Source organism: Anser anser (assembly GCF_964211835.1).
Source record: "Anser anser genome assembly, chromosome: 1".
Lineage (NCBI taxonomy): Eukaryota > Metazoa > Chordata > Aves > Anseriformes > Anatidae > Anser > Anser anser.
The window spans coordinates 36,037,090-36,053,651 of NC_139720.1; the positions used below are offsets into that span (position 1 = coordinate 36,037,090).

The 16,562-nt window shown below is 42.2% G+C and overlaps 1 protein-coding gene and 1 long non-coding RNA gene across 3 annotated transcripts in view; one reads left to right on the top strand and one right to left on the bottom strand.

The window, feature by feature from the left end:
* The window catches only part of LOC310888119, a 28,148-nt gene extending 19,807 nt beyond the window's left edge, over positions 1 to 8,341 (top strand). Inside the window, exon 2 of the long non-coding RNA XR_014575827.1 lies at positions 619 to 8,341. This is a non-coding gene — a long non-coding RNA (uncharacterized lncRNA). The remainder of the gene's footprint in view (positions 1 to 618) is intronic.
* PPM1H (protein phosphatase, Mg2+/Mn2+ dependent 1H) overlaps positions 5,553 to 16,562 on the bottom strand; it is a 139,220-nt gene continuing 128,210 nt past the window's right edge. For both annotated transcript variants that reach the window (XM_083814478.1, XM_083814479.1), the window contains exon 10: positions 5,553 to 10,624. In XM_083814478.1, coding sequence (XP_083670604.1) covers positions 10,477 to 10,624 — 148 coding nt within the window. In that variant the 3' untranslated portion in view covers positions 5,553 to 10,476. The remainder of the gene's footprint in view (positions 10,625 to 16,562) is intronic.

The following is a 16,562-nucleotide window of genomic DNA, read 5'->3' on the forward strand; positions in this document are numbered from 1 at the left end:
GCTGCACTGAGCATTTGGCGTTGAGCCAAGCAGCGAAATTACCATGTCGATGAAAGATAGCCCGCTTCCATTTTAACCTTTCACTGTTCTCCCCTTTCCATCTATATTTGCATGAAGAAGGATGATTATTGAAAGAGATAGGGGGACAAAGGGATGAGAGAATCCTTGTCAGCTGAGCTTTTCAAGGGATAAGCCAATGGTTTGTGACCAATTTGGAAAAATCTTTACTGCCTTATTAATTTCCTACTCCTTTCCCTTAATTGCTATTAGAGTTTATTTTCACATGAAGCAACAGAGCTGCTCATGCTCTGCTCCTTTCCTCCCCCCACTGCTTCCCCGTGCCTTATGAGCACAACCCTGGGATATGTCTGCAACGTTGAGGTTTCTCCTTCATCCTCAATGCAGGTCATACAGAGCCACAGCAACACCCACAAAACGCTTTTCCTATGAATATGCCTCTTAGAAATGAATCGCCTTCCTGGGAGCAAGTGGCTCGTTGCTCACAGCATGTCACACCACCGGGGAGGGCAGGGGAGGGTGCGTGCACAGTTGGTGGGGGAGGCTGGCATGTTACAGACCTGGCTGCACTTAAACAAATGAAAATAACTGTTTATCCAGAAAACTCAGCACATCTGTTTTGGGGAGCAACACAGGCTTGGCAAAAAGCACCAGAATCCACCTCAGCTGTTGTGAGACAACAACCCACCATCCTGAGCGCCAGCTACAGCACAGCACAACGAGGACAAGAGCCCCAGATCCTCAAGCCACGCTACCAGACTCCATTCATGAGACAGACAGCCCGTGCACTTCAGTATAGCCATGCTGCAGGTTCTTGACTGCTACCAAAGCAGTGCTTGTCTTTCTCTTTACCTTCCCGGACAGCAGGAGAGGAGTCTATTTTCCATTTTCCTGGGTGGAGGAGCAGAGCAGTGGCTGTACTGAGAGGTTTACAAGACTTGGTGTTCTTGCTCCTGATCCTATTTTGGATAGTGTGCAAATATTAGCTTTCATATATTAAAAAAAAAAAAAAAGAAAAAGAAGAAAGAAAAAAAAAGGCAGTATTTCCTGCAGGATTTAACCTTCTACCTAGCTGCTTGTGTCCTACTGTTGTTTAGCCACTCGACCACTCTTTAACCTCACAGGTCACCAACAATCATCTCTGCTCATGCCCAGGAGGCTCAAATGCCTGCTGCTGGCCGGGTGCCAGCGGCTCAGGGGGACCAAGCACCTAAAAGATGGCGGGTTTGTTAACGAAAGCACAAATATGGACGTGGTTGTATTCTGGGTAACAGACAGCTAAAAAGGGTGTGTTTGCAGACCACCGCTTTCTTTCAGCCCCTGGAACATGCATGCACAAACAGAGCACACTTTCCCATATCTTAGTTGCTGTTCAAAGTTCCTTGCTATACTTTTTCATACATACATGCAGAAAATTGAATTCATAAGTCTATATAAAATATGTTATGGATAATACATACAAATTATATAATTAATATATAACTATAAAATTATGTATGTGCTTATTTACCAGCACTCAGTCTGTGCCATTCAGCTAACTTCAGCACTTCAGGTTAGTTGGGTTTTGTCCTTTGCAATTCCCAACTGATCGAGTGCCTGAGCACCCCTCTGTCTGCTTTCCCAGTGAAGCTATCAGCAGGGAAATTTTGCAGAAGCGGTAGCAGAGAAGCATTACTTGGAAGTTTTACATAACTGTAATCTTTATTTTCTTTTTTTTTTTTTTTTTTTAAATTTTGGAGCTAAACAGACCTTCTCTAAAACACCATTCTCAGAAAAATGTAACCACAGAAAGATTTACTGTCTGAGCATTGTGTTTAATATTTTTCCCATTCATAAAATACTTGTATGTCTGGACATGAGACTCAGTTTGAAGGGTGTGTTTTGCTTCTTGTCTGGCTCATTTAAACTGCTTATATGCTAGTGCTCAAGCAGAGAAGGGGGAAGAATGATGTCCCATCTCTTATAAAATATTATAAAGGCTCAGATGGAAAATAACATTGCATGACTGCTGGTAGACAACAAGTACTAAAAGGTGTGTGCATGCTTGCATGTGTGTAAAGACCACCAAACTATTTATTTATTTAGCTGAGAGCAACGTGAACTTATTCCTCTGCAAATGCAGCATAAGAAGTTTATTGCTTGTTGTTGGAGTACCTTGTTCTCAGCGAGCTGAGGTGCAGTTGACATTTGGCTGCCAGCTTGGGAGAGCTGGAGGATGATAATAAGATGTTTGGTGCAATTACCAGTGCTACCTACCCAGGAACAAAAGTAAACAGGCACAACTCGAGGATGAGCGCAGCTTTCAGCGTCAAGGTCTAACTCACTTGAGGATGTAGCAGTTCCCTGCTTTTTGTACATTCTTTGGCGATTTCCTACTTAAATAATTGGTTTGTCTGCTTCTAGATCTAGGAGAAACGCAACTGGATTTGGCATCCTCTCGCCTACCCCATCCCATCCCAGTACGTGCTAGGATATTGCCCTATACTGTGGAACAGCTGCCACAGCCCACAGCCGCCGAGGCTCTCCAGCTGCAACGGGGTTTAGGATTAAAAATTGAACTAACACACATTTCAGAGCTCTGGATGGGCAGACGCAGTCTGAATTTTGGAAAAGAGCAAAATGACTGCAGGTGTGCCAGTTGCTTTTACATCCCCATCTTTTATTGAATATTATACTGTGCAGCGAAACTGAGGAACAGTTTGTGCTACTTGATGAAGAGGCTGTCTTGTTATTTGTCTATAACAGCTACTTTCATGGGAAAACAGTGTGTTTTCTTGTAATTTTACTTCAATATATTGCAGTGTCTCTATGCTTGTCTTACCTTCCTAAAGAAAAAAAAAAACAGCAAAATTTCATTGTTTTCTGCTTAGTCCCTGAAAAATTGTAGCAATAACTACAGAAATAGGTGAAAATTATCACACTGGAAGCCAAAAGCTTCGTCTGAGCTTGTGTGGCTCTTCCAGCCAGCTCTTCAGTTACTGAGAAGTAGTTGCCCTACAGAATAGTTGGGCCGAAGAACTGGGGCAACAAGGTTCAAAAATAGAGCCCTCCAAAAATCAACTAAAAACCATAAAAGTTTTCCTTTTAAAGTAGGAGAATTCACATATTACATGCATGTATGGTTTCATTTTGAGGTAATGAGCCACATTAAGTAAAAGATAAAAAAGGAATTGTTTCCCTTTCCGCTGGGCTTCCCTTTGGCTAGCAGTGGTTTCTGCGTTGCCGGTGAGCATCAGCTGCCACGGGAGATGAGAGGTGGGGAGAGGTGAAGAGCCAAAGGCTCAGTGGTTCTTCCAAAACAACGGCTACCTGCTCCAAAATATTTTAAATTAAAGAGGAGCATGGTAAGGAGAAGGAAGGAAGGAAAAATAACACCCACAGCATAAATGAACCCTATGCTGGGGTAGAGCCTGCAGGGAAATGTCTTGACTTACCACAGAAAAGAAAAAATAAATAAATAAAAAAAACACATACACACACAAAAACACACAGAGTGGTAAATCCAGGGATGAGTGTTGGGTTTAGGGGCGATACCAGATCATTACAGTCAGTTGTAGAGCTGTCTTTACAAAACACCACGAAGGATTGCCTTCTATTGCTTGAGGGAATAACTGCTCAGGAGTAAAGGTCAGGGACATTTTGACTCTTTAGAGACTGAGATATTATGCAGTAATACGCCCAAGAAAAACAATGCAGTTCTAATCTTAGGTGGCCTAAAATTCATGAGGGTTCAGAGATCTCATCAGTCTATGCATCTAAATAATCAGTCTTAAATTAGCTGCAGGAAAGATCTAATTATTTTTTCTACTGCAGCTTCCTCCCTCTCCCCTTAGTATTTTGTGGCAGAGTGCTGAAGAATATTCCTGCAGCTTCAAATTCATGATTAATTATTCTTAAATTATTAAACAGGAGTCTCTGAATCATCCTTTCTCTACCTGTAGACACATTTTGTCTACCTTGATCGTATGCCTTTTATTAGCCTTGTCCTCAAAGCGCAATATTTCCTCAAGTCACTGCATCTACCTAAAAAGTTATGCCATCCTCTGTTTTGCAAAGTGGAAGAACCTACTTTAAAAAATAAATAAATAAATAAATAAATCCTTCATCTTTCCTTCTAACAAGAACAGGATGTGCAGTAACTTCGGTTTACATAAGCATTCCTGGAAAGCACGAGTGTGACTCTGGAATCAATAAAAGCTGCAGTGTAAGAGTATAAAGAAGTAAACTTTTTGTGAAGGTATGTTGCTGTATAGGGGTACATTAAGAAGACAAAACTTCAGGCCTCTGTTTTACAGCAACTGCACAAAATACAATAAATTACTGGGCTTGTTCCCTTCTATAGCTTTAGGTAACAATGTACATTCAGTATAAGAATATGAAAGTATTATTGCACTTACTGCATATAGGGATTATAGAAACTGATGTCCACATCTGAAGACTTGTATCTATTACCTAAAAATGAAAATAATGAGCCTTACTTGAGCTACAGTCTGACACAATTTAGGGTCTAAGAGACGCAAAAGCAATAGCACGATGCAGAGCATGCTCCTTTAGGCGCACTTGGCGTGGGACAGCACCCTGTCACTGCACACTACCGACACTGATTTATTCAGCTTGCACTAGTGAGGCCGGCAAAGCTACTCCAAAGTGTATTTGGACTGTAATTTTAAACCTGACTCAGTGGTCTGAGTGCAGTAGTAAATGGTAGGACTTAGAGGAGAGTAAGAAGAACCAGGCTGAAAACAACAAATCCTTCATCCTTGCTCTGTTACGCTCAGTTAACACACCGGGCACATGCAGCATTTTAAAAACTGGGGTAGCACTGGTGACACAGAACAAATGTGTTCACTGCTCTTAAAATAATAATGGGGAGAAGTAGTAGTGCTACAAGGCAACATCTGAAGAGGCAAACAGCAAACAGCACGCCCAGATCTCATCCCTGTGCTACATAAGGACATTGCCAATGGCTGTGCTGGTACAGTGCAAAGAGGCAGGTGTTACCTCCCGCCTCTTCTGTACCTTCAGCTACAGCTTTGGTTGCTGAATTACCATGACGACTTGCTTCGATGGAATCAATGAATCGGCTTCGGTTTCACTCTAATAAAAACTTTGGAATGGAATTTGAGATGGTGATTCCTGAGAAACTGGGGAGGAAAAACATATCCCAACTGCACTGTCATTTCAGAACTTGCACCCAATTTTTCATACCACAGACAGCGGAGAGCTGAGCACTCTGCATAGCTCTTCATTGAGTCAAACACAGCAGCTGGCAACCCGAGCAATGAATCATAACCTAAAAGCAGCGTGCAGCTCACAGGGCTCTCCTACAGCTGAACTCCTCCGGATCACCCCATACGCTGAGGCACCTCTCAGGGACCTACTTCGTTAGATCTGGTGTGAGACCTTTCATCAGGGACTTGGCCTTTCCCTGGTAAAACACTGTGTGCTGCTTGACTGTACTGCGCAATTAATACACAAGGAGACTCAGGTACTCTTCAGGACAGTCAGAATAATAATGGTTATAGATATAGATTATATATATAATTTAAAATTTTATTTAAAATTTTGCGCATACACTTCTTCAGCATCCTCCTCTTTTTTTTTTTTCATTGCACTGAAAAGTTTCAAAAAACACAAAATATATCCCTTTACTAAACATTTTTTTTGTTCTTAGGTTACAAAAAGATTAACATTTCACAGTCACAAAGCATAAGTACATTGGTCCAAAACATCTTCCTCCAGCAGGTCCTCCATTCTTCAGGACATATAAAACCTAGAGAGTTTTACAGGTCTCAAAATAAGATGACTTGTCCAATGAAGGGAAGAAAACAGTGACGGCTATTAAAAAAAAAATCCCAAACAAAAATAAGATACCTATGAAAGAACATCACCAGCAACAGTTAAAAAATAAAAAGAAAAAATAACAATAATAAAAAAATGAGACTGGAGGTGGACAAGGGCATCCTCCTTCAAGTACGTCACAGGTAGAAATACAGCAGCACAGTTACAGCATTGTTTGGTCACGCTCTATGACAGCCACATCACTAAGTCTGCATCTAAGACATGTGGAGGAAAACTATTTACACACCGAGAATGTCAGGGAGGAACAACAGTTCTGCAGAGTTTGCAGCTCCTGTTTGATACAAGCGTTGAAATTATTTGCACATAAGATAAAAAAAAAAAAAAAGGCAGCAAAATGCTGATGCAGGAAGAAACACAGAAGATTGGCTTGGAGTGTGTAGTGTTCTTTAAAACCTAGTAAAAGCTCAAAGCCAAAACATCAAGTGCAGTTCTTAGTTCTTCAAAAATATCTTGGAGACACAGAGTCTACCGCATCTCATAGACCTCACCTGTCGTATTTTAATATGGAATCAACTTCAACATGAAAAAGCACGGCCATGACCGCTTTCCTTTAGCTTGTTAGACCTGTTGCTCTTCAGAAGTCCTTTTATTAAAAACATTTTCTCTCTCCAGCATGAGGCCATTGAAAATTAGCCCTCTTGGACAACAAACTTCTGTGTTCATACGGGAAACATCACTGCATTAATTTTACAGAAGACAGTTGCATGCGTCACTTAAGGTGTAAATGAAATTCTGAACTGCTGTCTTCATCTAATTAAGTAAGGGTGAGTTCAGGCTGTAGTGTGAGAGAAAACCTCTGAAATGTCTGCCCTACATTCTGCAACAGCATTCACAGGGGAATGGTAGAAGCTTCTTGGGTCTGGGTTTCTAGAAATTGGATTGGACCAGGCACCAGAAGGCAATGTTAGATGGCGTTGTCTGCTAATCTGAGCTATGTGGCATACTATTTCCTTCCCTTGCTGGCGTCCAAGGAATGAAAACTTGCCTAGCTTTCTGAGCAGTGCCAACGCACTGGCAAGGATACAGCACTGTGCAACGGCAGCGCTAATACAGATGTAACTCAGGGCTGAGGCTCCTTGCTGCTCACGCTTAAACAATTTTGGATACTAAGAGAACTTCAATAGCCAAAAAAAACACCAACAAAAACATAGTGCTGACGGCATCAGGCAGTGACTAAGATGATGTGCCAAGGACCTAAGATTTGGACTTGGTGCCTAACTTGCTCCAGTTCGAGATGAGCTCCTGATTTCAGAGATTCCCTGAGCAGCAGAGCAGCTACAAGTCTGAACGTGGCCGTATCCATCCTGTGTCTAACTGAAAAATGGCATTGTGCATTGTGGACCACAGCAACCCTTCCTCCCTGCCGTCAGTGATTTCTAATGCTGTGACTCCCCAGTAATGCACTCTGTGATGAAGTAGGGAATGCGCTTAGTTATACCAGCTTCACACAAACCTCCCCAACAAATGGCTCCTGCTTCCTAGTCGTGCCATGCTTTGCCGTGTAGATGTATTCATACCATGCTGTGAAGCAGAGCACAGAGCACAGTGCAGGCATGTAGGAAGCTCCTAATGAAGGCGAGTAGAAGTGAGAGCCCAGGTGCTAAAGCGGCGTATCAGAGATGAACCAGCGACACTCAGGGTAGGCAAGCCTGTAAATGTGTAACGGGGACTTTGTAAAGAAGCAAAACAAAAAAACATCACAGCATAGTTTCAGTCACATACATCTGAGTAGAAAGCTTTTTATTACTCTTGAAAATTTTCAGAATTGATGCTAATTGATGTTAATTGTTGATCCTGTGCTTCTGCCCTTTCCAGGAGAAGAGCTCATAGCTAACACAACTCGACCTAGGTAGGCGCAGCAGCTGCAGAGAAGCAGGCTGACTGATGGCAATGCCTCAGGTGAACAGCAAAACTGGAGGCTGATGCACAAAGCCATACTAGTGCCTGCGAGATTTTGCTCTGAAAACTGATCCCTGAATTTGCTCCCACCGAGTCATGCACTCTGCTGCCCCATCTCTCTAGGGGTACATTTAAAAACACCACTGAAAGAGAAGATGCATTTTCCATTGCCTTGAAATTTCACTTTTAAATTTTGGCTGATGCTATCCCGGAAATTAATTTCTACCACATTGTACTCAGTGGTTTTATAATGACTGGTGTGAATGCTGACACCATGTTACTGAATAATGAAGACTAACACATGGGTACCAAAATATTTGACTCTGGCTTGTAGCTGGTAAGAGCAAGCATCAGCTTCTTTGCTGTTCACGTGACTTCGGAGGAATTGCCATTAGTTTCTTCATTAAAGAGGATCTTTATTGCTAAAGGACTACACAACTGCATTTGCAAAGAGACAACAGGAGTTACACAGAGCATGAAAAGCATGTTTACAAGTTTATTAGGCCAAAAAAAAAAAAAAAGACCGCAAGAGAAGATCTCTTGCTTGAACTTCAAAACATATGTGGGGCCATGTGAAAAATACTCTAGACTCCAAACCTGCCGATCTCTTTTCACCCATTTGCTCATACAAAAAGATGTAAAGGGGAAAAAATAAAAAGGAATAGATAGTGTGATAACACATAATCAGATACACGGTTGATTTATACTGAAGCTCTAGAACATAAAACCTCAGTGTTCTGCACAGCTTTATCATATGCAGGCACTGGGGCATGCATGGAAGTTTCCAGGCTAAAATCATGCAGTTTGCTGCATGTGTGAGCCATCACACACTCCGCATCGGCTCAGCTCATCTCTGAAACTCCTACTGGGTCTAGAGACATAGAGAAGGGCATTTGAAATTCTCTGAGAATGTTGCACACGTACTTTTGGATGCAATCAAATAAAGCATCTGGGCAGCTATACCAAACAGCACTGTTCTTTGTTTACATAGCACGTTATAAATTATAAAACTGGCAAGCTCTAGGCTACTCCTGTTCAGGAGAAAGTCTGCACACCTCAGGGAGCACAAAGGACACAGCATCCTCCTCTTAGAGCTGGCAGTTTCTCCTTTAGAAAGGATATAACATTTGTGAGATGCCCACTCAGTGCTCTGCAATTATGTCAGCTCCCTGTCTTTTGGCTATTCAAGAAGTAGCTTTTATGTACAAGCCAGATTAGCAGCTCCAAAAGAACGTGGTCTGGGAGCAATTTAGGTTGAATCTGGCTCCCCAGCTGACACATCTGCCTATATATGAGAACCTTCCTTTTTTTTTTTTTTTTTTTTTAATTGCAGCCAATGAAGTGAAGAGCTGTCTGTCTGAAGAGCAGGCAGCTAGGTTAAGCTGCAGATTTGCTCAGTTGTTACTCCCTTGGACTTGCTTTTACTCCAATAACGTACTCAGGTTTTCTTTATTTAAATCAATTCAGTACTGCTAAGAAAAAAGCTGATGAAGCTAGTGAAGGGTGAAGGGCTGGTAACTATCACAGTGATCTTTTGATCCTCAACTACAGTCCTCAACAACTGAGAGGACAGAAAGTTATAAGCTGACACTTTCTGATCGCCAAGTCAAGCAGGAAGCAGGAATATGCTGAATAGTAAGTGAGGCAGGAAGAAGTGAAATCATTCTTAAACAGATCACTATCTGTGTACCCAAACTGATAACCAGAACAATATCGTCACTTCAAGTAGAAATCCAGCCAAAAATACACTCAGGAGCCCAAATAAATTTACCGAATCCCAGCTGATGCAAAAGCTGTGTGTTCAGGGATCCTTTCAACAGGATAAGGCAGACAGACCCATTCAATGAATGAAAATCTCTGATCCCAAAGAAACCACGACCTCCAGGTAAACATCACATAAAGCTGAGTTTGCTTGCTCTGTATAAGCATGGTATACACACAACAGGGAATCTCGACAAATAATTCCTCGTATCAGAACAAATCTTGCAGTACAAGACTGTGACCTATTTCTCCTGGACAATTTTGCAGCTGGCTGTTTTAGCTGCAGTAAACAGGTATAGTCGCACTAAAAACGATTTCAGTTTTCCTACTAAAATACAGGAGTATAGTCTACTGAAGAAGAGACGAGAGGAAAAATGGGGATTCAAAGGATTACACGAGTTTGCAGTTGTCCATAGGTAAGTCATGAAAGCAACTTTTTGGAAGAAGAAAACTTTTGAGTCTCATATATATATATATCTATAAAAGTACTTTTAAATGAGATGTAACCCAAGTCACTACTCTGAATATCTGGGGTTAGACTTCAGGAGTCTCCATGGCTTCTGATACCCACCTCTACTTTCAGAACTGAAATGGCTCTTCCAAGCTACATAGTAAACTGAAAAAAATTAACTCATATTTCATGTCTTCACCTGGAGGGATGACAGAATCCATAATATGCTAGCAGCATTTAAATCCCATTCCCGTTAAGCACCAAAACCTTTTCTATAGGGGAGTTGTAATCTTAAGGGTTATCTTTAATCATATACAGTATATGTGCAGAGCCCTGCCTTTCGGGCAGAAAAATACCCCTCCAGCATTAGCTTTGAACAGATTACATCAGTTGGAGATGTCCCGGTCAGATCACCAAAAACACATCGTCTCTTAGAGGCCCTTCCTGAAAAGATCCCCTTTCCGCAACCGCTCCCGATGCTACTCTCACGACTGCTTGTTCCCGTGTATTAAAGGAATGACGTAGACAGAGATGTCGTCTCCAGAGCCCAGCCTGTCGTTGGAGATTCGCCAGCCCCGGTCCTTCAGCACTCCCCTGGCTCGCATCACCAGGTCCTGCGCCACCAGCGTGTACCTGTGGAGAAGGCAGAACACAGCCAGGGAGGGCGAGCGTTATGGCCCAGCTTGGTGAAGAAAGCCTGGAGACTTACATTTGTCAGGTACAAGGACAAGTTACTCAGAAGCAGAGAAATGGTAAGCACAACATCCCCACAAAGCAATTGTTCATAATTCAGTAGCAGTTTTTGTCTCAGAAGGTATTTCACAGGCAATGATCAATCAAAAAGCGACCGATCATTTTAAGTGCCCAAATTCACAAGTTTTCAGAAAATATTAAAAAAAAAAATGCTTTAACAAGTTAAGTTTCTAGGAGTAGTCCAAACAATTGAGGACACAAGTAACTCTGCTTGTTTACTGAGACCTACACTTGGGGACTGAAACACCTGGAGATAAATATGGGTTTACTCATTCCATAGACAAACTGTAATAAAGAATGTGATTTGAAAACAAGCAATATTTAAAAATAAAATCCGAATTGCCCTTTAAACCAAGTAGATAAGCTATTTTCCTTGACTATAAGAATGATTTTTGAATTTCTTTTATAGTGAAACCGGAAAAAGAAACTTAATACAGCCAGATTCACAGAGTCCACAATCCATTCACATTTATGAGTTCAATGAAAACTGTGTGAATGTGAGTTGTCAAGTGCTTAATTTAGTGAAATATTGACAGTTTCATGTTCCTTCAAAACTCCCAGACTGTGCTGGGCTGAATGGCATTGTATTTATGGGAGTTATTTTCTGTCCTTAGAAAATACCAGATGCTGCTTGGAGGCTGAAGGGTATCAGAGCAAGAAGTGGTGCAGAGATAGTGCTCTGCCCTGCGCCAGCCAGAATGGAGAACCGGTTGTTTACAACTGGATTATTTCTAAAATGAGTCCTTATTCAACAAACCTGAGCCCAATGCAATATTGATCAGATATGTCATCCCATATCGTTTTACCTGCTGTTACTAGATCAACACATCTGTGTGCTAATTTAGAAGTTTCCTCCGAAAGAAATCTCATTATGGATGAACAAGTACTCCAATCAATCCTCAATCCAACACCTGCCTGAGATGTTTTGAATTTAGTTGGGTGGAGCCAAGCTTCTCTATGATTTGCTGATTAAAAATTAATTGAACAGTTAAGAGACTCAAAAAAAAAAAAGGAACAAAAAAGACACACATTCAATATTGTGTCTGCCTGTATTTTATTTAAATCTTAAGTATCAGCCTGTGATGTGATGAGGGGCTCTCTGTAAAGCCAAACTCACAGACAATCAGAAGCAGAGCGCATCTGCATAATTTAAAGAAAGCAGGAAGGATGAGAAGGGTTGGCATTTCAAGACTCCCTTTCCTAGGGAGGATCCTTGTCCAGAAGTGATCTGCCCAGATCTCATCTGAGGCATAGGAAAGAACAGCGCCTCCATTGATCATAAGCAGTGGACAAAAAAGGGGTTTATTAATTGAGTATCCAAGGAGTGTTCTAACACCAGATAATTTCACCAAAGAATGAATTATTAAATGTAAATGCTATCAAAAGAGACATTATTCACCCTCTTGGGATAACAGAAGAGAAATACCCAATTTATTACGTCCTGTTTGTACAATTTTGGTTCCTTAAGCTCAAACAACTCCTTTGAATCAGGAATAGATTTACTTGCTCTACTAGAAAGTTACTTTTACTGCAAATAAACCAATGTTTCACAACACAAAAGGTTCGATGTTAAATCCAAATAATGCTCTGCGAAGCAATGCACTACCTGCTCCTAGTGGTACTGAAGGAGTGGTAACATTTCCAGGTCTCTCTAGTTTTGACACAAAATTTACTTTTAGCCGTAAGAGGAGGGCCCAAGGGTCATTTTGCACCAGTCAAGTCACGAACTCTAACACACACGCTTGCACAGACGCTGTCTGCAGGTTCCAAGATCTGTCTGCACCAAAGACCTCAAGGTGTAACAGCAGGAGGTGACAAGAAGCACTGATTGTACTGTCCTAATAACGACATGAAATTTTGTTTTCCAAGGGGAAAGAAACAAACATACATTACTTGCATTCCTCAGTTCCCAAATCCCCAAATCAGATGCAGGGCTAAGAACAAAAGGACTCCACGTGGCAGGCAAGAAACTGAAATATTTATTCACAGCATGTCTGATGCTAAGAGAGTTTTGGCTAAGAACATCTTTTTCAAGGGTTTCTCAGCTATTGTCAAAATTTAAGAGAAGCAAACCCATCATTCTGGGAGAAAACTTTGCCTTCCTTCTTTTTCTAATTAACTAGGGCTCCCCACATCTAAAGAGTACAAAGGAATAAGTACTGCTCTTTATTGTGTAAAGATGTGCTGCTTAATGTGTGGAGAGGGTAAGATAAAAAATAAAAAAGTCTTTACGAAGCCAGAAATCCTCCTGTACAGACTGTGAAATACACAAGAAAACCAGCACGTTGAAGTGGAGGAGAAGGAAAAGGTGAAGGCAGCAGCGAGGTAACGTATTCCTCTCCCAGCACAGAGCTGAATTGAGTGACGCTGTTCAGCTTGGCACTAGAGGAGATGGGGCGAGTTTCTGGTACCTGGAGATGAATAGCAGCAGCAGTCCATTATTGAATGCTTTATTCTCCAGCGCTCTGAACTTGGGATTCAGCTGTCAAGACAGCATTAGAGAACTGCTGAAGTAGTTTTAAAGTATCTACTTCCTCCTAATGAACAGCCTCGCTGGAATACAACTTCTGTGTTTTAAGAATAAATATATATATATTTTCTCCGGCTCAAGCTTTCAGTATTGATCAGTGAAAGTACTGCAGGGGAAACGGTGGCAGTGGGGGCAACAAGCTGTTGTCTGAGCAGCTTCTTATCCGCTCACACACAGCAGAGGTGGAGCAACTCCCCAGCACCCTCATAAATCTCCACATGGGGTGAGAGAGAGGAAGGACAAGAGGGAGGATGAGAAATAAAAGATTCCCAAGGTCAGTGTGTAAGTGTAAGTGCAGCCGAAGGAAATGGTCAAGATTCATGCTTCTCTTCATCTTCATACTTTCTCAGACAGATGATGTATGAAAAAGCAGCAGTGTGTCGCTACCACCTGTTCTTCGCTCAGGGTCGCCTTCATGCTCTTGTGGGCCACAGTACCCGTAAGAAATGAGCTGGCTAAGAAATCCAGCTCAAGCCTGGCTCCTTCGCTCCATCGCAGCATTGCCCAGCCCTCGCGGAGAAGCTGCTCTCTGATCAAGTCTGTTCTCGTCACCCGCTGCCCAGATCCCCTGAGGCTGTGTCTGCATGGCTGGGTGAAGACTTCACTCCCTGTGCACTTGGAGATGCCCAGGCACATGTTACGTTTGACAGGATTCAGAAATGTTTTTCTGTGGGTAACAAACACTCAGAGCTCTGACAGTAAATACCAACAGGAGAGAGTCCCAAGAGCTTTCCGGAGGGCTATGAGCTCTTATCCATCAGGCTGTAAAATGACTTCTAATTCAAACGGGAGGGATATTGTTCCCTAAAAGAGCTAATTACATAATAGATAAGTACTGTGCAGCTCTAAAATCTTCCTATTTTTATTTTCCCCTTTCTCTTTGTTAAATATGCTGCTGTCAGGGAATAAGTAGGCTACTGGGTCAGATGGATCCAGGGTCCAGGGGCTGCTCCAAATGGTGGGTTCTTCAGAAGACCATGGCATTACCAAGCCCAGGGGGCAAGCCCCTTACATATTGACATGTTTTCTGCATCCCTAGAGATTTTACATTTCCAGCTGATCACCTCACCACAGACTGTTACTGCACCCATCACAGAACTTGACATTTTGTGGGATAACATCTCCTTTAAACACAACACTGATAATGCTGCAAACACGATTTTCCTGTCTCTGAGTAGGGAGAGGAATGAACACAACTCCATCGTCTGAGCTGCTATGCTATTGTAAATTCATTAGTTATACCTCATTTGGACCACTGAAGTAATTACATAAAACCTCTCACACAGTACTTTAAACCCTTTAAATATTCTTTATAACCAAGCAGCAAGAGCAATTCCACAAAGGTAATTTTCATAAATATCATTGTAAACTATATGAGGGACTGTTCTAATTACCTTTTGCAAGCTAGCGTGAGAAATGTCTTGCTACCACTATTTGTAAGCCTCTAAATGACCTGGCACAAAGTTACTTAAAAGAACAAATTAATTTTCGATTCAGATGTCCATTCATAGACCAATAGGTCAAACACTAATAAATGTGTTTGTTCTAACTCGTAATACAGCAGGCCCAATTCTGGAGTGTGTCGTACTCACACTGGTACAAACGAGACTAATCCCCCACAATTATTGGGGCTAAACCAGCATAAATAAATCTAAATCAAATAAAGAAAATATTATTTTTTCTTCACTAAGACTTCTATGAGTATTCTATAATGGATGAGAAATTACACACCTTGAAGGTCAAGCAGATTGAACAAGGAATTCCCATTCCTACTGCAACAGAAGTGTTGGCTATCTCCAGTGCTGGAAACACCAGAAGGAACAAGACCGACACAGTGCACCCAGACTGTGTTCACAGCTAACAGGCCCAGCCAGGACTGTAGGAAGAGTCAACCTTTCCCAATTACCAAAAGACAATGGAGGCAGAGTAGGGCACAGGTACTGCATTATACTAGCTGTGTTTGCAACAGGAGACTCAGGGGTGCAGAATTCAGAGCAAAAGCTCCCTACCATCTCTGAACAGTGCTAGGGAAAAATGGGAAGGCAATTGGGTTGGTCTCCTCCTACCTCCACTGAACAGCTGATCTGCACAGCACAGTGCCAGGTGCCCTGGAAGTGCTCCTCACTAACCATGCCTGATCTCCTCCCAGAGGGAGGGCAGAGGAACTTTCATGGCTTGCTGAAGTAGAGATGGGCCTGTGATTTGGAGTGGCTGCCACCTTAAAACCCAAGTGGCCGTCAGGGTGTCCGTACCCACTGCGTCCTCCCGTTTGATGATGGAGAACAGGGCTCACCCCATGAAGATGACCACTCAGTAATAACAGAAACATAAAGCATTTTGAGACTGGTTTTCCCCATACCCTCAAGAGCCGCCACATCTAAACAAGTGAAACACGAGCTCTCACACAGTCCAGCACATTCTCACTTGGCTGCTGAGATATCCCACTGCTTATGTCCCAGACTCCACTTTCCATGGGTACAACTGGGGATGCTTTAAGGGCTCTTTTCACCCATACTCATCCCAGAGAGAGGGTAGAAGACAGCAATGGCTAGCCAGGCCTAAAATCAGGAGCAACAGGCGCCTCCCTTTCAGAACAATCTCTGGAGGAGGATGAAGCTATTTCCACTTTCATCATCCTCCCTTTTAGGAGTGAGAGACTTCTGATCTCCGGCTTGATGTTTTAATTCACAGTGACACTGAACTCGGCAGCAGACAGACACTCCAGGCACACACTGCTCCAGTTAGTTTGGGAAGTTTTTTGCTTGCTTGATGGTGTATTTTAAAGGGAGAAACTGACCAAGAGGAGATAAAGGCAGGAAAATGAAGAGGATTACATGGGCTACAATTATGAAATTAAACAGAATCCAGCTACATGAAATAGAATAAAACTCTGCACTTAATTTGTCACCACAGCTGTCCAGCAGCTGGCAGGCACTGGGCATCCCCCACCAGAGGTGGGTTTAAAGGCCACAGCATGACTAGGAATGAGTGGCACCCACACCACGCAGTATTTATCCATAAGTATAGAGTGTAAGAGAGATACCGATAAGGTCCTAGCAAGAAACAATTCTTTAGTGTTAAAAGACTGTCCAGAGCAAAGTTAAGTGTGACTGCTGGAGACAGAGACCTGTTGTCATGTTCTTCTAAGACCTCAGCCTCCTTCAGTTTCCATATGATCTATTATAGCACACAAGATGGATCCTGTGCCAAGATACCATGATCCCACAACTTTCCTTTGAAGGTAGGCAATTCTGAGTTATAACTGGAAAAAAACAAACCCAAATCACA